The 24,321-nt window shown below is 42.2% G+C and overlaps 1 protein-coding gene across 1 annotated transcript in view; it reads right to left on the bottom strand.

Annotated features, from left to right (window-relative positions):
* Window positions 1–3,730, bottom strand: part of LOC139666631 (teneurin-2-like) — a gene marked incomplete at its 3' end in the record, with an annotated part of 95,689 nt that extends 91,959 nt beyond the window's left edge. The window contains exon 1 of the mRNA XM_071545917.1: window positions 3,505–3,730. Coding sequence (XP_071402018.1) covers window positions 3,505–3,730 — 226 coding nt within the window. The remainder of the gene's footprint in view (window positions 1–3,504) is intronic.
* Window positions 3,731–24,321: the final 20,591 nt, after the last annotated feature.

Below are 24,321 nucleotides of genomic sequence, written 5' to 3'. Positions count from 1 at the left end.
CCCACAATAACAACACATGCAGGGAGGCCCAAGTGGAAGCTTCATTTCAGGCATAAGAGTTTGCATATTAGGGTTTATATATTTGTCAAGATGGCGTTGATCTGCTTATGAAAAAATTTTATGGCATTATCCGATTTTTTGTATAGAACAAACGTCTGCTCATCTGCTCATCATCATGCAGACAGGTTGCCATTTTATATGCAGATAAAGGTGTTGATAAATGCAACAGATGATATCTCTGGGTATATGTGAATGAAGCTCACACCTCATTAAGAAGAATGATGTTTCCAAATATATGCTTCTTTGTGGTATCGCGTAGTGAATACTTCTAGTGAACCTTCGAGGCTGCGGCACGTTATGGTGAGGAAAGAGAGTGTGTTAATTGGCTGTGCTTATTCAAGCAGACCAACTAATGGGTGTGTAATGGGGAAACAGCGGGGTTGAGATCCAACGAAAGCAGGGGGTCCATTGGATCAATAGGAATACACAGCTGAACCTCCCTTATCAAAACCCCTCGGGGATGAGGGGCCGTTCGGGAGAGTGAAGTGTTCAGAACAATGAAATACATTGATATTCCATACTGAACTGAATAAAATGGATTAATTGCACATAATATGAAAACGCTCTGTACAACCTGGTTCACAGTTTAAATAATTACAGTTGCATGAATAGCAATGAAATTCCAACATGAAGGCACCTTATTACAGTATCAGTATACAGTATGCAGTATTTTCTTATCAACGCTCTGCTCAGTAGACCGATAAACTGATATGTTTGACATTTTGATGTCAAAACATTTGAATTTCAGCTGTAACCTTACATTGTGTAAATCAAAGGTAGGAACTTACAGAGAGACAGAGACAGATTTTGAGTGAAAGAGAAGAGAGGTGGACGGTGAAAGTCAACAGGATAGAGATCAGCAGTAATAGTATGCACTTTCCTCCAACTGGGCAAGTCAATATGCATCTCAGGATTATGGAACTGAGATTTAGTGTGTGCGTGTGTGTGAGAGTGCGCATGCCCTGGCACTCAATGCTTTATTCACATTCTCACCTGTGCTTGACTCACACCTGCTTGTCTCACACATAAATATAGTGACAGATGTATGAGCAAATCAATATGCATTAACACGCCACAGAACTGTAAATTGGTTATGCTACACGTCACCATTAGAGCAAAGTTACAGAGTCTGAGAACAGCTTTGGATGACCTCAAAACTTCTTAACAAGGAGCAAAAACACCATGATGGCGCCCCCATACAAAAGAACAACATCATTATAATTTAATCAAAGATAATAATATTCTCTAGCGTGCCACAGCAGCGCATGAATTACTAATATCTCAGGTCAGTTCAAATATCACATCTCGCCTCCAAACCATTTGTTAGATATTCAAAAAAACAACGAGAACATTGTCGGAATTCAGTCTCCTCTCATATCCCATTTTAGTAGTTACTGGTGGAGCAAAAAAATCTCTCTCCCCTTCCCATCTTGCCTCTAAACTATTACTAGATATTAAAAGAACAAAAACATTGACACAATCCCACATTCTCTCATGTTCTAGCTATAAAAGTAACTGGTGGAAATATCAAGAAAAGTTTCTTTAGTCCCTTCTCTCTCCCTCTCTCTCTCTCTCTCTCTCTCTCTCTCTCTCTCTCTATCTCTCCCTCTCCCTCTTTCTCTCTCTCTCTCTCTCTCTCTCTTCTCCCTCCTTCCATCACTACTCCTCCTCCTGTGGTGTGACAGTCCATATGGTGCTGCAACACTGTTGGTCTCCTGTGGCCACACTTCCCACGATGCATCTGTGGCTCTGGGCTTTAGAGGGAGCTGATAGGCTGAGAGGACTGTGGCATCGACCAGTCACATCGCCTGGTGTGAGGTCAGCTTGGTGCGGCAGTGGAGTGTGTCCGAACAGCACACACCACTGACTTTCAGTCTTTCATCTATCCTGCCAATCTATCCCCCTTGTTCCACCTTTACCTTTGCTTCTGTAGAACAAAGTATGCTGTTCTGTTCTTTTCTTAAAAAAAAAATCTCCCTATAAGTGAGCCATTAAAAAGTTATTTGAATTACTATCAGATAGAGACATTTTTCTAATTATCTCAAATCATGCAAGGTCAGACATTAAACCTTGACAGTATATCAACCCTTTCAAACCATGGATGGGCTGTACATAATTTTAAGTCATTATAAAGGCATTCCATTCGAAAACCATAACACCATCAAGGGTTTCTTCAACAGTGGTAAAGTTGGGCTAGAAAGATTTTAAAGATTCTATTCTGCTTTGCTCTGTTCTGTTCTATTGCTTTGAGCTCTCTTCCCTCCCTGACTCTGTGTCCATGCAGAGAAAACAGAGCTTAGCACAGATCAATCCCATTGAGTCTGACTCCTTTCACGAGCCAGGGATCAATACTGCCTGTTTCATGTCCCTCTGCAATATACGCATGTGTGCACAGGCAAGTGTGCATGAGCACACACATGCATGTACGTACGCACACACACACACACACACACACTCTAAAGACATGCCTGTGAGATTAGGCCCGCCCCTTTAGAGGATGACCTATTGGCCTATCGGCTGACTTGCTCACCGGGCGATACAGAAGTTCATTACGACAGGCTTGCCAGCGCTTAAGGTCTTCTTTGGTCTTCTGCAGCAAAGTGCAGCTTTTATACCATTTGGTTACATTACAGTAATAGGTTGATGCACAGGCCTCACACCAAACAGCAGCAATATAGTAGTATATACAATGGCACAACTTGTATATGTATGGCAATGTGACACTTGACTGTGATATTATGTAGATGATTAGGCAAGTCATGTGGAAAAAGTACCACACAATGGAACAGGAAGGGCTCTAAGACACAACGGTGATTCACAATGTGGATGCGAGCTACACTGGGCTCAACCATACATGCTGGACAGGTACAGTATATGATTTGCCATAGCTACTGGAGCTGTGCTGAGAGCAGAGATAATAGGTAAACTTTTAACAGGGAATTGCTATGTCCTTGAATTTCCAGTTTTGCTTTCTTGCTGTAATTGACAATCTGCATTATCTGTCACATTTAGAAAATGTTCCATGAACCTGGGACCATGCCAAATCTTTTAAGCCCCTTTGGGTTTTTTATTAAATCTGCACAAATTAGCAATTTGCATCTCTGCTTCCAGTTTTATTTTATCATTGTATTTTACCACTGTATTTTTAAATTACTCTACTACTATATTTTATCACTGTACAAATAAAACTAAAATTAGCTAAACTAAATAATTGATGAGGTGTTATAAAATACATAAAATCCATGATGTCCCTGAGAAAATCAGTTTAATATCACGGTTTTATTCAACTCTTGAAAAGTTGACTTTTTGCAGGTAATGTGGTTTCTGCAGGACACTGGCAATCTGTCTGGGCCAGCACTCTATGGATCGAGCCCAAAACTATAAATAGTATAAAAAGGGTATGAGAAAGAGGTCTTGCACGGAGCTGCAACTCCAGACACCCACCTTGCCTGGAGTACTCATCAGCCTCATGGTGCACCAGATCAGTCACACAGCCGCCATAGTGCAGCCTCTGCTCATGGTCGAAGGCCTTGAGGGTCTCGCTGGAGCTGTAGGACTTCTGGGTGGGCACACGGCACTCATCTGCATCTAGGGACGAGGTGTTGTAGTGGGGATCTTTGGGGCAGCGACCCCTGGTAAGGGAGCGGTGCCTCCGATCCTTCAGATCCATGTTTCGAGGGTGGGGATGCGGGGAGGAGAGATGGAAGCAGGGAGTTGAGGAGGAGGAGGAGGAGGAGGAGGAGGAGGTGGTGGGGGAGATGGAGGGGCCTCCTAGAGGGCCTCCGTAATGTCAATCTCCACTTCAGTCACCTGGAAAACAGAGATAGAGAGAGGGAGATGCAGAGAGAGGAAAAGAGAGCAAAAGGTTAGTACAAAATTAATGGATGCACTGCTGTGACTCACTCTTCTTGCTTTGCACTCCCCAGAGAATCTACAGCGAAAGTTTGGTAAGAGGGAAGGCAGTGAACAGACACTTGAGCAACCAGGCAAACATGCACACATAGGAGTATTGATGCAGGCTAAGTCAGCCCATTGTTGGGAGAAACAGAGCTGCCAGTGCTGTGGGCCAGATAGATAGTGGGCCATCGACCAGGCTGTTGACAAATGGCCAGGCAGCATTTGGGTCTACAACATAAAAACAGAAAATGACTCAAACATGGCTTATCCTTAACTGGTGTAGGCGACGCACGCATGCGTACACAAGCCTGCAACAAAAATAATGGTGACAAGAACAAGGGCGAGAGAATAAAGAAACAAGAGGGTGAAAAGCGGAGGGAGACAAAGACAGACAGACTGATGGGGAAAGACACAGAGATAATCTAGATTGGAAAGAGGTAAAGGGCGAGAAAGAAAAGCAGCCGAATGCAACAGGAAGGATGGAAGAAGAGGAGAAATGACTTGAGGGCATTGCTAGTCTCTCCCTCATTATCAGAGTGAGAATGAATCCCACTCCCTTAGAGGCTGTAAGGGATAATCAAACACACCCAGACATAGATACACACACACAGCAAGTCACAAACACCCGGATACACACACACACACACACACACACACACACACACACATACACATACACATACACACACACACACAGAGGGTACCTGTGCTGAGATAACAGCACTTCCAGGAATCCAACCTACAGCTTGTAACACAACTTGTATGACTACTTAGGTACAGCAAGAAACAACCATGTCCTCTGTGCTAAAGCATTATCTGTCCATTGCAATTGCATCACAACCAGCCTCACTTTTAATTTATTCAAATCATATACTTGTGGATGCAGATTATACATGATTATGATGCTAATACAGCATGATACCAGTGCAGTGGCCTTGAGCAATGTATTACATTAGCGGCTAAAGATCAAAGTACAACAATACAACAACCAACAGTAATTGACAGCAGCGCTTCCAGCAGCTGCCTATATAGGATATTTATGGTAATAAATAGGTCATCCATGTTTCTATTGCTTTTGGCCTAAGAAAGTCTGGTCCACCCACTGCATTACAGCTTAACATTGCATTTTCATCAAAATATAACGTTACATATCAATAGCAGACCGGGCAAATACATTTCTGAGGCAAGGGCAATCACAAATGGGTATCGTTATTAACTAATTACCTGCTGCGATGGAGAAAGAATGAGGAAAAGAGAAAAAAGAGAGGGGAAGACAGAATGTGAGTCAATCTATTGAATAAGGAGTCATTGTAAAATGCTTAGGAGGTAGTATTGAAAAGTGCCCTGCTATGTCCATTGATTAACAGTAGGTATTAAGTCTCATAAAGAGCTCATTATGCACCAGCATCCATCACACAGGCTATTAGCAGTTCAACCTTAATGTGTTTGTACCTTGGGAGGAGAGAGGGATACTGGCTCGGAAAATGTGGGGACCCTCTGACTGGCATTATGCAAAACCACGGCATTGTGTGTGCGTGGGTGTGTAGGTGTGTGTGTGTGTGTGTGTGTGTACGTGTAGTAAGTGCATGTATGTGTGTGTGTAGGAGTGTTCTGCTAAAATTATGAGACACATGTCCTCACACAGAATCAAAGATGAGGAAAATCCTCCAAAATGAGGACTTTGTTCGTGCTCTTGCTCACAAAGAGGGCCATGTTAGGGTCAGAGGTTAGGGTTAGGTTAAGAGTAGGGTCAGAGTTGGTTAGGGTTAAGCCTGTAATGTCCTCCAATATAGTGATATAAACAGGTGTGTGTGTGTGTGTGTGTGTGTGTGTGTGTGTGTGTCTGTGTAGCAGTCGTATTAGAAGTAGTTATAATGTTAGGTGAGTAGGAGGAGGGAAAGGACACAGAATGAGAGATAGATGGATAATGTGGAGAAGGGGGTCGATCATGGGATCTGGAATGCATATCAATCACATTCTACCCACGCAGGTGTGCTCCTCAAGGTCGCTGAGGAACACACACACACACACACACACACTCACACACACTACACACACCAAAGTTATGCTTGTTAATTACTCCGGTGACAGAGGCCCTACCTCCCCTGATCATCATACTGAGGCAGATTATGTCATTTATCAGAAGTATAATGACTTATTGTCACTCTGATTGATACTGTGCCATGAAATACACACAGTGACAGGTGCACAGATACACACGCCTGCATGTACAAGATAGACAGACTGACAGGCACATACTCACACAAACACACAGAAATGCAGAAACATGCACATGCCTGCAAGTAGCTTTGCTGGATAGGCAGGGAAGGGTGGTTGGGCGAAGGAGAAAAGAGACATGCGTGCGACCGTGAAGTGACCATGAAATCCTGGCAGAATGAGAAATGTAATTGGAAGACGATAGGAGGGTGGAGAATTCATTTTCAAAATTACAGAGGTGAAATTTGGTACAGATAATGGCCTTTTCTCTGCAAATAAGAGCTTGAGAAGAAAAAAAAAACTGGCGAATGACACAGTGTAAATCCACTGTAACAAGAAATCACACCCAGTTAATAGGAAGCTAATGACATCAATGGATTAGTGAGCATCAAACACGATGATTTACCATTCTACCTGATCAGCTTCTGAGGGGATGGGATTCAAATATCAAATAAAATCATGCAGCAATATAAACTGTGTTGACAAACACAAGGCTGTAAATACAGAAGCAGCTATTTTAAGACAAGACAGATTTTCTTGACCACCTACATTTTCTGTATATTCACATTCTCTTGAAGAGTTTGACTTGCACTTGGAAAATATGTTTTCTGGAATTCTCTTGACCCTCCAAAATCAAAATATGAATCTAACAAACCTTTTACAATCTATAAATTCATGATAAACTACAGTGGCACATACTGTCAGAGCAAAACACAAATGTATTCAATCCACTAGGTCACTCTGCAAACAAAGCCAGCAGTGGGGCAGCAGTGTTTCAACAGTGGTGCCTTAGTGTGATTACAGATTGAAATTGCCTGAGGTATTTTGTATTTTGCTCTGCCTCAAGAAGTACCATAGAAACAAGCAGCATAAATAGTCTGGCAACAGTTTATATTGCAGTTTATATCAGTCATTGAGTTCATCATTCAACATGAGGATAAATAGCCAGAAGGATTCCATCCATTCACTTCTGTCATTGATCAAACAAATAAGCATAGCAGCTGTCTGTGAGCACTTTAGGCGCTCTTTTGTGCCAATAGCCATCAGACTGTAGGAGTCGTCATGTCCAAATGGCCCAGCCGCAGCCAAGGGTGCTGACGCAGGGCGCGTGCACTGTCTATATAAACTATACAAACTATCCGGGGATACGCTCACATTCCTATGCTCTGGTGGTCCAATCTTAACAGCATTGCATGCACAGTTTCTATGTTTCAGCATATATGTATAGGTATATATGTTATATTGAATATATGTTGATACATTGTCTGCATAACTGCATATCTCCGGATACTTTTTTTCTGTACCAATGATACCTCTATCCATAATATGTTCTATTTATGATAGGCGTACCTCCATTTGGAGTTTTTGAAAATGTGGACAGTAATGCCAAATCTGCACACTCTGTACATGTTATCTACATCTGTACAGTTAATATATTTGGAAGGTATATCATTTTTACATCTACATGACTAGACACTTTCTGTTGCATGTTTTTTGCACATGTCCTGTATGTTGTCATTTTCACAGATTTTCTTCATATTCTCAAATTCCCTTAATTTGTCATATAGATATTTCGTGTATGGGGATATTTGTTTTTGATCCTGTCACTTATTTTATACTGCAGATATTTCATATTATTTATTTTTTTCTTACAGTAAGTTCAGCTTCTACTACTACCACTTTTTTGCGTGCCCTCTTAATGCTGTAATACATAGTTATTCACCCTCTAATCTATAGATTCCTACTTAATGTTGTAGAGTACCAGTGTATCTTGAGTATGTTTACATTTGCTCTGTTTTTGTGTTTTTGTTTACAAATCTTCTTATCTATCTTATTTTTGTGTGCTGGGCCACGGCATGAAAATATATGGCCTGTAAAGTAGTCATTACCTAAATCTTCTAATTGAATTGTAACCAAACCAACAGCAACAATAGGCCAACAAGACTGGCAGCAAACAGCTTGATAAAACACAGCATGGAGCTTTTCCATCAGAATATTCATACACTCTTCCAATACTCTCTGTCACTAGGAGATGAAGTTGTTCGTTTGGTTTCATTTTTTTAATTTGAAGGGAATTTGAATAACAAAAGGTGGCCTATTCAAAACACAAGGCCCTGTAATCACAAAAGACAAAATTGTGGCTAAAAAGCATTTGGCTTCAATTTTCTGCTGTTCTTGTGCTGCTGTTCAAATTAAGTTGTTTACACAGTTTGTTCACAAAGCAAGAGACAGAGAGAGACTGGGAGAAACAAAGAAATAGACAGCGAGAGAGAGACTGAAGTGGAGAGAGAGAGGTTGTGTGAGACTAAAGAGAATGAAAAGTCATTGTATGAGACTTGTGCTCAATTACAAGTCCAAAAAGACGATGGCCAAGTGGTAAACATGGAAAATATGATACAGTTCATATGAGCATCAAATCACATGCTCAGATTTCCCCTCAGATTTCCAAAGTACTGTATGCAGTAATTCCTTATCACTGTTTAAATCAGTATTTTTCCCAGTAAAATCAGTTCCTATAGGGTGCTAATCAAATCAAAACAATTGGTGAATTAACAATGAAGAGTAAATAATCGTTTTTTGTAACAACAATCTCTGTGCAATACCCAGAATGAGTTTTTTTTTTTTTTGTGGAAACTTATTTTTTATTTGGTTATTTCTCACATCCCCTTTTACATCAAAAATATTTCAGCATAGGCTGACCTATTCTTGACCTTTCCTTTACAAGGGGTTACAATTTTTGTAGAGTTTTATATATCCGAACAATTCACCATGAAAATATGTATAAAAATAAATCAAAACAAATTGAAAAAATAATAAAAATAACAATACTGAAAATAACCAACGTAAATAACACAAACATATCAAAACAAAACTAAACATGGGTTATATACAAGTTCACCTTACATAGACACACATATTCAGTCCAATATACATAGGAAAATATCCATATTATTTATCAAAAAAGAAATAAATAAAATTTCCTGTTTATTTTGTCTCACTTTAAATAAGACACAGTAGACTACCTCAGAGCATCACCTGCAGTCCAGTTCCTTACTAAGTAAATGTTTGTTCCATTATCAATCCCAATGTTCCCCCATTGCCTCCATTAGTGGTGTCCATCTTTCTATCAAAATTTCCCTCTGTAGTCTTAGCATATATGTAATTTTTTCCATTGTATAAATGCTTCTTAGAATTGTTAACCACTCATCATAGGTGGGGGGTCCTTTTTAAGCAATCTTATTGTAATTGCTTTCTTTGCTGCTGTTAATAATATCTGTAAGAGATACATCTTTTTCCTACTGTGAATTACATCCGGTTTCATCCCAAGAATTGCTAATAGAGGGTCTCTTACCAATTCAACATCTAATACTTTGTTCACAGTGGTAAAAATTGATTTGAAAGTCATCTAACAATGGGCATTGCCAAAATATATGCAAAGCCATGGGTAGCCATGGCCTCTCCACATCCCCTCTAACATCTACTTGACTGGTTTGGATTCATCTTTGCCACAATTTGTGGTGTTCTGAAAAATCTGTTAATTATCTTCCACTGAAATTCTCTCCACGAATTAGCGTTAGTGACTGTATGGGCCTGAGCACAGATCTTTAACCAAACTTCCTCCCTTATTTCCTGTTGTAGCTCTCTATCCCACTTTTCTTTCACATGATAGGTATTGTCCTTTGTCATTGAAGCTAGAATTCTATATAAGTTAGTTATTGGCTTATTCCCATGTTTTCCATCCTGAATTTTCAATAAATACTGTTCCAAGTGGGAGGGTTCTATCAATCTGTTCCAGTTTGGGTGTTTGAATATAAAGCTTCTTACCTGTAGATATCTAAAAAAAAATCTGTTCTTGATAAATTAAAATCTGCTCTTAATTGTTCAAATGATTTGAATAACTGATGTACAAAATGGAGATTCAAGTGTGTCCAATTATTAAATCCTGCATCAAGTTTTAAAGGCAAAAAGTCTTTAATATAAATAATTGAGCTCAAGATAGAGAGATCACATGGCACAGAATGAGGTTTAATCTCACAGTATGGAAAAGGAATTTAAAAAGTGACTGACAATAGAGTTTGCAGCTCCCACAGATCTCGCATTGTTGGATATTGATGAGACAAGAGACAGCTACATAGAAAAATGCATTGTCTGTCTAGAGACAAGGCCGATGGGAGCAAGTTTCAATGTCAGGGGGAGGGCCGGGCGTCCCTGCTGCTGATTTTCATAATGATTGCTTTCTGAACTGAGATAGAGAGGTGTGTGTGTGTGTGTGTGTGTGTGTGTGTGTGTGTGTGTGTGTGTGAGTGTGAGTGTGTGTGTTGGTCAGATGCCCAGAAAGGCAAGGCTGGGAGTAAACTAACTAACACACTGACAAACATGCATGTGCACAGGCACACACATACAGAGCCACATACACATGGATTAGCATATACAAATATGCCTGTATGCATCCATATCTAAAAGCTCACACACTCTCTCTCTCTCTCTCTCTCTCTCACACACACACACAAGCCTGCCTTGTGTGGGTTTGGACTGGGGTCTGACTGAGACGCTCCTCTTCCACACAAGACTCATTAATCATGTCTTCGATCTGGGGTGGCATTGAAAGTGCACGTACACACACATATACACACAGATACACAACTGAAGACACGCGCAGACACACACACACACACACATACACACACACACACACTCGGGGCAAGAGGATGGCTGGGGCTGCTTGCATGGCTCCAGTTCAGCTGGAAACTGTCGTCCATTTTGGATCCAAGATGATCTGTGAGCCAACAGCCGAGGGGCGTGCTGGACAGGAAACATTTCATCACCCTCTCTCACACACACCTCGCACCATTACCTGCAACACCTCTTCTCCCCAAATGGAAAAATTCACACTCAATTTTAAATAGCTCATTAAGTGTGATCGGCTAGCCTGAATGTAATAATTACGAATATTCGCTGAGGTCATAACCTGGAAAAAAGTGTGTGTGTGTGGTCAGATGTGCTTCCTCATCACTTCAAATGAGCAAATCACATGTATATATACACTCACAAACTTATATATACACTTCTAACTTTCAGGTGCCTTGATTTACAAAGGGATGGGAGGAGAGTAGAACTTAATGTGACTTAATGCCTTGGTTGCTGAAGGAGATGAGATAGATGAAAGTTTCCACAGTGATCAGAAACTGTCAAGAGAGCTCATTCACCTTCCGTCTCTTTCCCTATACCTCTCTTCTCTGCTCATCCTCTCATTTGTCAGGATGCAAATGAAGGGAGGGGGAAACAATCCACCCCTCTCTTCCTTGCTCTCGGTGCCCGTGTAATCTCCACACTGGGCTGCAGAGTGCCACAGAGCCTCTGTTTATTAGACTAATCCTTAAATCCACATTCTGCAGGCCTCGCAAACGCCTCGCAAAGCTCTAATCTGACTCAAAACAAAGGGATTAGAGAAGACAAGGTCCCTCTCTCTGTCTCCCCACGTCTGCCAGAGTGGGCTGACACACACACGTGCTGAGAAACACACACTAGCACTGTTGCACGCTCTCGCCTGTCACACCCACATTTGCTAAAGACTGATTGGCGCATGCAAACCCTCACACACATGCTTCCTGTGAATGCATGCTGGCTGTGACAAGGCAGGGAGTTAGAGCCAAGGTGCAAACACACTGGGTAATTACACATAGCTCAAAAACTCATGGGAAAAATGAAGGACAAGATGAAAATGAGCTCTGGGAATGAGACAGGATGACAGCAGGGAGGAAGGTTTAGAATAACTAAACAAATGAAGCTTATAATGTAAACTTGTGGTGTTTCAAAAAGAACACGGGGAAGTAGCTTTTAGTTTACCAGCTCTCTGCTGCCGTCTTTCAACCTACGACTTTCCAGAGAGTCTTCCCAGACTCCAAAAAGTGTTAATTAGTGTGATTTGGACCAATAGCTTTTGAGAAAACTTAAAAAAAAAAAACTACACTTCATTCCGCTATCTCACTATGTTGCAAAAGGAATTCAAGATGACCGCCTGCCCTAACATATTACCAGAGCGGTGCTGGTGAACTTATTGTCAAAGTCAACATTTAATAAATTTGGGAACTGTAAGTAACAGAACAGCAGAAGGACTTTGTGTTGTTTTGAAGATGTGATTTGGAGTTGTAAATTGTACTGAAGCAGATAGCATATATGTCAGGTAATGCATCTTTATGGAAAGGGAGTAAATTGAACTTGACAAGTATAAAAAATGTAAATGGAATAATCATTTTTTACTCTTTGCATTCTTAAGTAATTACTTACTTAGGCTACTTATGTAAGAAAACTTGTCCGCAACAGCGTGAGGAGGCTGTGTGTTCGCAACACCGCAAGTCTACATCTTAACTGGCAGAAGATGAAGAGAGAGATGGCGCGAGTGAGAGGGAGGTGAGAGAGAAAAAGTGGATCTGAACGCAGCGCGACACCGTGGTATCATATTCTGGGGTTATAGAGCACATCCATGCTGAGCTGGGTATCTGACAAGAGTCTCAGTGCAGGTGAAGGTCATGTGTGATATAGAAAAGCATGGCGCTCTGCAGATGGATAGTGTCAGTGGAGGGGTCGCCGAGGCATGATACCTGTTCTTTTATTCAGTGAAGGGATTCCGCCTCATCTTCGTTCAGCGGGACCATTCGCATGCGTGTGTGTGAGTTAGCATACTGTGTGTGTTTCTGTACGTGTGAGTGTGTAGGTGCAAGGATGTGTATGTATGTGTGTGTGTGCATACTGAGATGTGTGTGTGTGTGTGTGTGTGCATGCTCTTTCACCTATGCACCCAGGAACGAGCAGCAGCACAGAGAGTCAGGGCAAACTTTGCTGCAGCGCTGCCAGTGAGTTATTAAAACAATCGAGTGCTGACAAGCCCTGCATTCTGTCGCTGAGGGAGAGGGCTAGGGCTTAATAACTCAGTGTCACGCCTTGACATTCTTACCATCTGTCTGGGTAAAATATTCAAATGTGCAATAAATGTCACTGGGGACAGACGGTGACACTGTCTAATTAACACTATGACAGAGGTGACACTCTGAGGGGTTTGGCTAGCTTTTACTGTACAACATGCAATGTGTGTGTGCCGGGGTGTTTGTGTGTGTGTGTGTGTGTGTGTGTGTGTGTGCACATGCAATAGCTGTATGCGGAGGTGAAATGCCGAGGGATACTGTAGCGTTGTTTTACCGCCATTCTGTCTTTTTACAGGAGAGTGAGTGAGACACAAGCTATCATTCTACTAAACCGAAGGGTGTGCACTAACACATACATAAAAAAAGTGTAAATGACAGCAGCTATAGGGCTGTACAACCCCGGAGCAGTGAATAAATGCCAGAGCAGAGTCATTTCCTCAGGCTGAAGTGTCAAATAGAGGGAGGAGGGGGAGGAGACCTGACTGTCAACCACATATAGGTATCTTACTTCACCCCAGGTAGATAGGCCACACCCCCTTCAAAGTCATGGAATTAGAGGAAATGAAAGATTGTAAAGGGTACAAAGAGTCAAAAACAGAAGGTGATTCACTCCTGAACATGAGTGGAAGCAGCACGGCTGTTTTGATTCCACAATGCATCTGAGCCTACGGGGTCACTACAAATCTGGTCATGGATGGGAAAAGTGAAATTGATGGCTTCATTCCTACACTCCACGATGACATACCAAGCAGACGACAAGCTCAATAACTTTGAGTAAGCAGACCTGCAGCTTATTGGCTGCTTGAACACCAAAACATGTCTGCAACACCCACCTCTATGTTTTGTGGAAATCACAGACAAAATCACAGAAACTGGGCTTAAAAATGGAGTTTAGCCATGAATGCGGAATAGGATGAAATTGTTTGGTTTTGTGAAATTGTGCAAATAGTAGGCCTAGAACATTTGTTATTTGGAATAGTTTTTGTCATGAAAAGATAAACAAAAATGCATTTAAACACCATGGCAACGTGCGAAGCAGAGCCGAGCTGCGTCTGTGGGATGTAGTACTGTGTGTGTGTGTGTGTGTGTGTGTGTGTGTGTGTGTGGGTGTGTGCGTGTGTGTGCGCTGAATGTCAGAAAATCAATATGGGTTTGTTATGGGATGGTGAAGCCAGCGGTCATTAATGTGACAGTGACAGTCATTACTGGCATAGGACTATGAGTGCATGTGCAATGACCAGCACATATTTTCCCAAAGTAGTTGAAAGTGCAGTAGTGAGTGTGTGGATCTTCATCCAACAAGATTAATGCTTCTGTGACTCTTTCTGATGGATGAAATGTTTTGCCCAACAAATACACAAAGTGTCACATGGCTTTTGCGTAGAAAGATTGTGCAGAAAGCTTGTATGGACACAAGCTTTACACAAAGGCTACTCTCCATGACTTGTAGTGAGGTCACCGTTCTTTTGACGCCACCTGTAAAAATGTTCACAGTTAGTGAGCTGAATATTTTATTATATAATGCACCTTAGTTACCGAGTTCTAATTAAAATGCCTGTCACATTGTTTGCCGTCAGTTGTAATAATGGTGTCGGGGTGGATGGGGTGGATTGTTTACCTGCTGACGAGAACAATTTATAAATGTAACATCTTATCTGCCCGGTTAATGATGAATACTTTTGGTATAGGCATGTCCTGATATATAATTTTTTTTTGTCTCCGATACCATTCATAGTTACTAAATACTGAGTATCTACCAAAATGGAGTATTTGATTCGATACTTTTGTAATATTAGTATTTTTATTATTTTTATGTATTTATTTATTTATTTTTAACACTGCACTTTATAAAGTAAAGCTTAAATCATCCAGTGCAATAAAGTCAATAATTTTTACAGCTTTATTGCTGTCGTAGGACAATTTATCTTGTTTTGCCGGTGCATCATCTAACGTTTGCAGCTTGTGTGCAGGCTTGTTGTGAGCTACTACCTGTGAGAACTCATTGTATTCCTTCAAATGGTGTTCCTTCAAGTGCCTGGTTAAATTAGTAGTATTGTAATTAGCTCTGCTGCTGCCACCCCTCGAAACACTTGCATTGCAAGCATTACAATTAGCTGTCTGACTGCTTTCGTTCTCCAGTTTAAAGTAATTGCAGACTGCAGACATTACTGCTGCCCAGCTGCTTTCAAACCATGTGCCGCAATGCTGTAAGTGGTGGACGAAACTCGCTTTTTTACGTCAATTTGTAGCCGTCGGGATCAGATCGGCTTCCAATACTGGATATTGGATCGGTACATCCCTATTTTGGATATTTCACCCACCCTAAGGTGAAATACCAAAATGAATCCCTGCTTTCGAACCCTTTAAGGGTTTCACCAGAACACTGTCCAACACTGCAAGTAATGGATAGAGAGTTGGCATAATAATTGCTGGCATGACTAATGAGCCTGGGGGCATAATAGTAGAGAACAAGTTTGTCACAGATGACTTGCACTGACTCTATCTTGCGGAGAGGGGAGAATACAGCATATACAAGACATACTGCCAGGGGTAAATGTAGCCAAGCACTTAAAGAAGCAGCTTGTGACTGGAAGGTCACTGTTTTGAATTCCAGATCAGCTGGGAAAAATCTGTGCAGGGAAAGTGGAAGTCAACTACTGTCAAGGTGCCCTTGAGCAAGGCACTTAACCCCTAATTGCTGTGTTAGAGTTTCTCAGTGGCTAACTGGGCTTGTACTGGGCTGCTACATGGTGTGAATGTGAAAAGGGGCATGTGTGCTAAGTTGACTTTCCCTGGAATACAAAGGTTAAGAAACTGAACTTGCACTTTTATATTGTTTTCATGATGGTCTTAAAACAGATGTTACAGAGACTTTTGAAAGAGGACACCAAAGACAGTGGTTTCCTATATTTGGAATGAACAAGCACAAATGTGACACACTCCTGTTTACCAAGGCATCTATGGTACCAGTCCATTTTTGGCTAGTGTTTTTGAAAGTGATTTTGGGCTTAGTCGTAAATACGCATCTAATGAAGGCTGCACAATGCTATTCTCAATGTAAGTCACCACAAATAACATGGAATCACCCTTCAATGTATTTTACCCACGTTCAAATGTGTATACATTCCTTAAAATATTGAATTGCCCACAACTTTATAAGCAGAGAAGTATTGCCATTGCATAGTCTTAATTTCTAATATTGCATAAAAAGACATCTGGCTTAAAATAAAACTTACACTTTCACCTGCCTGCATGTGTTCTACCTGTGAGTACCTAACACAAGTAGATGGCTCTCCTACTCTCTCTGTTTCTCTCTCAGTCTGTGCTTCTCTCACTTTCCCTCTCTCTCTGTATTCTGTGAGAGGCTTTTGTATCAAGCACCTTTAATGGGTTAGTGGTGGGATATATTGGACTTCAGTAGGAGATTTGACACTGTGTACTTTTGTGTGCGTGTGTGTGTGCGGGCGCGTAAGTGTGTGTGCCTTTGGATTGTCGTGTAGGGTCCTTACGTTACGGTCCTTTCCCACTCGTGTTACTGTGTGCACTCACTCCAAAGCCATTAGATTCTATACAAAATCCTGAAGCTGAGAACTTTGAAGCTGAGAGCGGCGCAATCGACAGGCTGGTATCCTGCAGAGCGCGTCTCTCTACTCTTGATCTGTTGTACAGTACCGATCTCGACTGCCGCTACAGTTGCACTTTCACATACACATTTTGACTCTGTTACTTTATCTGTTCTCCCCTGCCCACACACAGATACCTCTGGCTCTGGATGCGTGTATGGATATTAGAGAGCCGCCACATGCGTGTGCGTGCCTGTGTGTCTACATTACGTGTGTTGGTGACTGCTGTGCTGTGAGCGCCTCTGGTGTCATCCCCTCATCGTCTTGGTGTGGTGGCTGTGCCTTTGGGGCCAATAGAAGGCAGCTATGGCCGCTCCAGCACCAATGACATAGCTGACTGGTCCCATTTAGCATGCTAGATTTAGCTTCATTAGAGAGGACGCGGCAGGGAAGGCACACAGAAGAGATGAAATGAGGGGTGAGAAGAGGAGAAAGAAGAAAGACAGCTAGGCCTCCGCAAGGCCGCACAAGGCCACTTTGGAGTAGAGCAGGACAAAAAGCCAAAAACATCTCGTAAAAATACTTTATAAGCCAGTCATATCCATAATGGCTACCCGATAGAGAGAAATGGATTAATGCAGCAGTTGGAGTCAAATGAAAAGCACAGCACAGTGGGCCAGGTTATGACACACATCAGCGTCAGCAAGATGCAGAACAGTTCACACAGGTTTCAGTGCTGTTCCTTGGGGCACACTGAGGCATAACACAGCAAAATGTAAAATTCCCTGATTGATGGAAATGAGTGAAGCTGCATACTACAGTAAATCATCAGTATGTCGGGTAGGTTTTGTCCAGAAGAGAAAATATAAAACATAAATTCTTCATATCAAAAATTATTTAGTTTTATATCCAATCCTAAAAAATCTCCTCAAACAAAGAAAAGAAACATCTGCCAGATGGAGTAAGATATATTCATTACATAATTCCCAGTGCAACAAGTGGAATGATTGGCCTTATTTTAAGATTGTGTCTGGTTTCAAGAACTGCCTCGCTTTGGCATAGGGCTGGGCGATATGGTTGAAATCAATATCATGATAATCATAAGGATTTTTCTCGCTATCAATATATATCATGATATGGTTCATGTATGCAAAATCACGTTAAATAATCAAATGAATGTTCATCTCATTGAACCGAATGGTGATGTTAGGTGTGGTGTCAAACAAAACAGAAATATTCAAATAACATTCCTACCATACCTAATTTTATGAGAGTTTTTAAGTAAAATTTGCTTGTCATCATCAATTTAGATGGCAGAAATGTGTGTCACGATTTCAAAATATCTTCATATCATCACGATATGATTCCACTGAAAGATGATAAAACGGTAATATTGAATTATCGCCCAGCCCTACTTTGGCATGACAGAAACAAATGAACTTATCACATCCCTTTGGCAGATTTTTTCACTTGTATTATGAAAAATAAGACTCTAAGACTGAATACAAGAATAAATGTCAGGATGAATACTGTTTGCAGTGATGAGAGAGAGCGGCTGTGGCGATTAGTGTGTGGCTATCGGAGAGGCTATCTGTGGGTTCAGCAGCAGCAGCGGTGGGACTGTAGCTGCGTTGATATCTGGCTATCTGAGCCGCGCAGAGAGCGATGGATGGGACCGGCTCCCCCAAGGTCATCCATCAGGAGAGACATATCTAACCTCTAGCCTTGTCCCTGAGGTGAGTGTGTGCGCATGCATGCACACACACACGCATGTACACACACAGACATAACCAGACACCACAGTGCCCCGGGGAAGTACACAAGCACAAAACAAGGCTTGAGATGACTAACAATGATCATTTAGGGGTGTGTGTGTGTGTGTGTGTGTGTGTGTGTGTGTGTGTGCGGTGCATGCCTCTGTGTGCGGGCTCATGGTGTATGGTGTACTTTTCCTCCAGAAATAGAAGAACACCACAGGTCATCAAAGGGCACGCTACGACAAATGGTGTGAGGTCATCAGCGCTCGGCCCCGGCCCTTGCTGCGGGTCAATGTCACATAACTGCCGGTGATAAAGGGGTTTCCATGGTAACCAGGGGGATCCAGCAAATCAGAGAGGAGAAAGGAGTCCTCTGGGGGTGCATCTCTTGCAGCACCTGGACCCCCGGTGATTTATCCCTCACAGCTCCTGCACCATGCTAAACCATTAGGACATAGCGATAGCGGTGGAGATAAACAGAGTCTAGGACAGAGTTGGTGGGAGAGATAGGAGAAAACATTGCGCTCTCTCAGTGTCACTTCAAATTCCAGCCATAGTGGTCACGCTGGAACATGAAATGATACTGGAACTGCTGTGCTGTGTCATTTTGATCTACGATGGTACAGCTGATATTAATAACTTATGCTGTCAGTGAGACTATAGAAGCAATGACTGATTTTATAATATTCACTGTGATTTTAATAAACACTGTAATATGTAAAGGTACCAGTGGGAAAAGTTTTTTTTCATCCTACACTCTTAAAAAGGGATTACCACACAATTGTCTATATATATATATATATATATATATATATATATTCTTTTTTTGTTTATTTTATTTTTTTTTACCTTTTATTGTAACAAAGAACGTTTTTTCAGTCATTCTACAAAGAAGCACTACCCTAAACAGAGAAACCCCTGCAAAACACTCATGTTTCTGTTAGTAGTAAAAGAAGCTGTAGCAGCAGCAGCAGTAGTAGTAGTAGTAGTAGATGTAGTGTTGAGTGGTCAAAATAATAGTAGTCGTATTTTGGTGGCAGCAGCCGTACCAGTCTTGTATAGTGCTATATTGATGAAGATTGGAGTGGAGTGATCTCCCTCCTCCTCCACACACAAGCCTATATTGGATTTCACGCTGGCTGCCCATTCACCAGACACTGCAGTGCATTCCTAACCAAGGGCCTGGAGGCAATACGCCTGCTTTATTTGTTTATAATGTTTAGGCTTCCCGCAAATGGCTGGCACTGCAGTCACGGTAACTGTGCATAGTTACATTTAGGCAATCGACTGGGCTCGTTTCGACATGAACGCCGCAGCTCAATTCATTTGGAATGGACTAAAAACCCAATAGAGTTGTCTAAGTGGGAGGAGGCAAACAGGGAGGAGTAAAGACCTATGGATGTAGGGAAACAGCTACAGAGACACCACAGAGAGAGAGGGGGGGAGTGTTGCTGATGTTGTAATTTAAAAGGGATAACCTGAGCTGATCTTCTCCTGTATAGAAAGCCCTCCATTGAAAGATACACATGGAATGCTGAGACTGTGTTCAGCCTCTCCCACCGCTGCACCGCCTCTCCCATCCTCTCCCCCGCTCAAATATGAACGCAAGATAAAATATAGATGGCCTCCCACTGCTCTTGGTTACCAAACACAGCCCTCTCAAAGCTCTCTCTGTCCCTGGGTCTATCCACAGAGACCTTGGACACAGCTACCCCGCTGGCTAGAACAGCATTCCTAAATTCTATAAAGAGGGAACTGCAAACTCCCACGAGTTCAGTGCCATTAATAAACATGACTGGATCAGAGAGAAAATCTCTGGAAACAACGCTGAAATGATGCTCTAATTTACCGAATCGATGACAGATGATGACACTTGTATGACGATGCAGGGGAAATTAAGTTAGTGGAGTGGTGTTTTAGTAGAAAATGGTTGCCTCGCAGATGACACACAGATGATGGAGTCTGGTAAGTGAATTGGTGTGAGTCACGGCACTTCACATGTGTGTTCCACTAGCCTGAATCATCCTGTGTGTGTGTGTGTGTGTGTGTGTGTGTGTGTGTGTGTGTGTTGGTCTCCCATCTTCTTCACTACCCTACTCCTTGTCCTCTGCCAGCTGCTCAGCTTCTCACTCCATTTGCTCCAGACTTCACACACATCTGCCGACACAATTTATCTCTCTCTCTCCTCCTCTCTCTTGCTCTCTCTCTCTCTCTCTCTCTCTCTCTCACACACACACACACACTCACTCTATCTCTCTGCAGTCATTAAAGTACCCATTACCCAATGGTCAATGCAAAGTAGGGAGTTCACTGGGATGCATAGCTTGGCTTATAACACTGTTTTTTCTGGCTTTGTGACGTGAACAAACTGAACAGCAGTGGCCTGTACTAACCAAGGTCAGAAGAAAAGGCTACTTTTTCTGCCTAATTACTTTTGCCTTTTCTCCAGCGGATTCTCTCCACATTCTTTTGTGTGTGAAATAGAACGTCCTTGCAAACTTTAGGCGATGTCTCAGAAATTCCTTTTCTACGTGGTTGTAGCAAATAAAAAATCTGAAGCCTCCCAAAGGCTCCTGTGAAGTGAAGGATGAAAGCCAGTGAGCGAGAGAGTGGGTAGAAAGCTGGAGTGAGGGGTTTGATGCAGTCTCCTGAGTGAGTGAGGGGAGAAAGAGAGCGAGAGAAAGAGGGAGAGAGAGAGTGAATGCAGGGGGAAAAAAAGTGTCCTCTGAAAAAAATAAGAATAGCTCATTGATGCAACCATTTCCCCTTAACCTCAAACGTCAAGCTTCTGAGCTAAGAGGGGCAGAAACCAGGGAGTTTTCTTGAAAAAGAAAGAAGAAAAAGGCATCCGTCCTCTGCCTTTCTCCTCCTCCACCCCCTTCCTCCCCTTTTCTTTTGGCTCTTTGAGTAGGAGAGGGAGCCTCTCTCGGAGAAATGACAGTTCTTAAACAGGAGTTTGGTTCTGTAATTAACCTGCTCATTTGCTAATTTGACTGTAATCAAGCCTCTCATCTTTCCCAGCGGGGTGCCAGGGCTCTTTGAGCAGACAAGGCAGGAGACACTCAGGAACAGTGAGCTCAGTGTCAAACCAGTCAAATGAGTCACATCCAGGGCCCCCTCTCCTTTACTTCACCTTCTAAAACTGCAGACTTGTATCCATTAACTCAATCCCCTCCCCCTTGCAATCATAAACATTTGCAAGGATGTGCAAACAAGTTTAGGCAAAATGCATAGTCGCACGTTAAAAATATTCACAGTGGCTGCAAACTCTCTCCCAGAAACGCATTACTGCGCACACTTGCACATATGCTGTAGTGCAAAAATTGGGCAGTGAAGGGCAAGACTCTCCTCGCGGCTCTTTGTGCCTGCTGTAGCACTACTATGTGTCACAGCCCTCGTAGCCTCTGTTGGGCACACATACATAGTGAGAAAAAAGAAAGACACAGCCACATATAAGGTATTCTCCATTCATCCAAACTATCCAGCTGACATTTACAACTGTCAGCACCCAGCGTGTGTCCTTTTCTTCTCACTGAATGACTGGAATCCAATATATCTCTCTTTGATTCCCTCTCTATATCTCTCCTTCAGTCTCACTCTTTCGCTGAGCCTGTGTCTACCTCCTCTCGCACACACACTCACGCACAATGACAGTCTACACAGAGTGAGACCCTATTGGTTGCTAATGGCAACAGAAGTGCAGGATAATAGCATCAGACTGGCTATTAGTTTTGATATGAACTTCATAGTTAACAATTCTGAGAGCAAGAGAGAGACAGAGCAGCAGAGGCAACATTTACATTCTGCCTGTTAATCCGTTAATATGACTGATTCAGCCACGCTCCAAATAAAACACTTCAGCTTAACTAGAGCCTCAGCTTAACTAACCTGATCAGCCTCAACTGAGTTGAAATTTCGATCTGGTTGAAAGACCTGTTTCTTGAAAATCTGTTCAACGGGAGAATTTTAGCCCAAGAGCTCTAAGTAAACAGTGGATCGCTTCAGGAAAACTCAGATGGACGCATTTCATCCATACCATTTATTTTAATGATTCCTAGCTGAATGAAGTATACATAGGTGCAGGATTTTCGCAGACATGTTCAGATCATTTAATGAAAGAATGAAAGATGCTGGGTTTATTTGAACCAACGAACTAATGTACATGATATTTGCATGATATGTCAAATTAGTATGCTGTGCAGAGAACATTCGCTCTGTGATTTCCAGGTGGCAGCGCCAACATCACTTTACATCTGTACCACTTTTTAGTCTACCAATTAGCATGGAAGAAGGAGACATATCTGCTCATGATAAAAAGCAGTTTTCTCCAATTAGATGATCGTATGTGGTTCACATGTAAACAGTTACTGTCAGAGGAAGAGAGAGAAGCAGAGGGAGCAAGGCAGAGACGCTGAATGGGTAGAAGATATTCAAGAATTACAGTGGTCTGACTGAGAAAAGGGCTGCGTGACAGTGGCTTTCAAGAGACACAGAAGAAATCACTTTGACATATGAAGTGTGACTGAAGACAGCTCTGCTCATCTCAGTCTTCCCTCTGTCAGTCTCCTCGCAACTAACTGTCTCTATAATTCACAAGCAGGCCGACCATCACCCCAACTACTTTCAAAATAGTCTCTCTCTTCCTTCCTCTCATCTCCTCCTCTTCCACCTTCTTCTCCTCCTGTTTTATTTTATTTTTTTCCAGCATTGATCTCTAGTGATTCCTGCTCTCCAGATGACATCACAGCAGGTGTTGTGATTGGAGGGATCATCTGGTCTCAGTCCAATCAGATGCCGGGAAAGGTGTCTGGGAGCAGGACTAATCCTTTAATGAGACTAGCACACTGACATACTTATGACACTCACACACACACACACACACACACGTGAAATACAACACATGCCACTGAATACAGTACTCAGTAAGCTAGACAGGTGCCAAGCTATTGTCACGAAGAAACAAAAAGTTTAGAGAGAGACACAAAAGAAGAAGCCCAAATAAGACGTAAGGCGAAAAGGGAGCCTGTGGACTAATGAGTAGTGCATATTGCTGTGTTGTGAGAGGCACCTCCATGCAGTTGCCATCTCTAACTACACAAATTGGGAACAGCACAAAAGGAAAATGGTCGGTTGGCATGACGACAGAGCCGAGTCAAAGTCTAAAGAGCTACTGGGCCCAATTATGAATGTTCGGTCAAACATGCACGCAAGCACACACAGGCATACACACACGCATACACACACACATACACACAAACAAACACACACACACACACACACACACACACACACACACACACACACACACACACAGACACACACACACAGATCTGGAAGCCATCTGACATGCACCATGGGTAACATTCCCCACAGATGCACAAGTCATAAAGGTGAACAAGAGATGCGTCTCTCTAAAAATAAACCTTTTTTTGAAATCTCAGAGGTACGCTCCAAGCATCCTCCACAGTCCCACAATGCATCTCACCCGACACCCACCATCTGGCGTTCCAGTCAGGAAATGACCCTTAGCAGGACCCTTACCTGCGATCAACCCCTAATGAAAAGTTTTCCTTTTTTTTTTTTTTCCCCCCAAATAAACGTTAAAAGCAGCCTGAGTGAGATATTCACTTTCGCTCCTTCTGAAAAGACTGGCAGGTGGGATTCAAAAAATAGAAACTGAAACTTGTGCTACTTTTAGTTTTACTTACATCTTCTTTAGCTTTCGTCTCCAATAGAAGTTGCTTGTGGGCCCCTAGCTCTACTGTTCTGTTTTTGCTCTCCCTACAATATACAGAGACATAACTCGCCTACTCTTCAAAAGGCTGAGCTGCATCAGGGCTGCATAAAAAATTCCCTGATGAAGCAGGATCCAAATGAGCTGCGTGTTGCAGTGGAGGAGAAGTC

Source organism: Centroberyx affinis, unplaced genomic scaffold (assembly GCF_046629955.1).
Source record: "Centroberyx affinis isolate AG114_WGS23_722 - 3 ecotype Tasmania unplaced genomic scaffold, CSIRO-AGI_Caff_v1 ptg005073l_1, whole genome shotgun sequence".
NCBI classification, from domain to species: domain Eukaryota; kingdom Metazoa; phylum Chordata; class Actinopteri; order Beryciformes; family Berycidae; genus Centroberyx; species Centroberyx affinis.
Note: the sequence above shows the minus strand (reverse complement) of the source record. Positions and strands in the feature narration are given on the sequence as shown.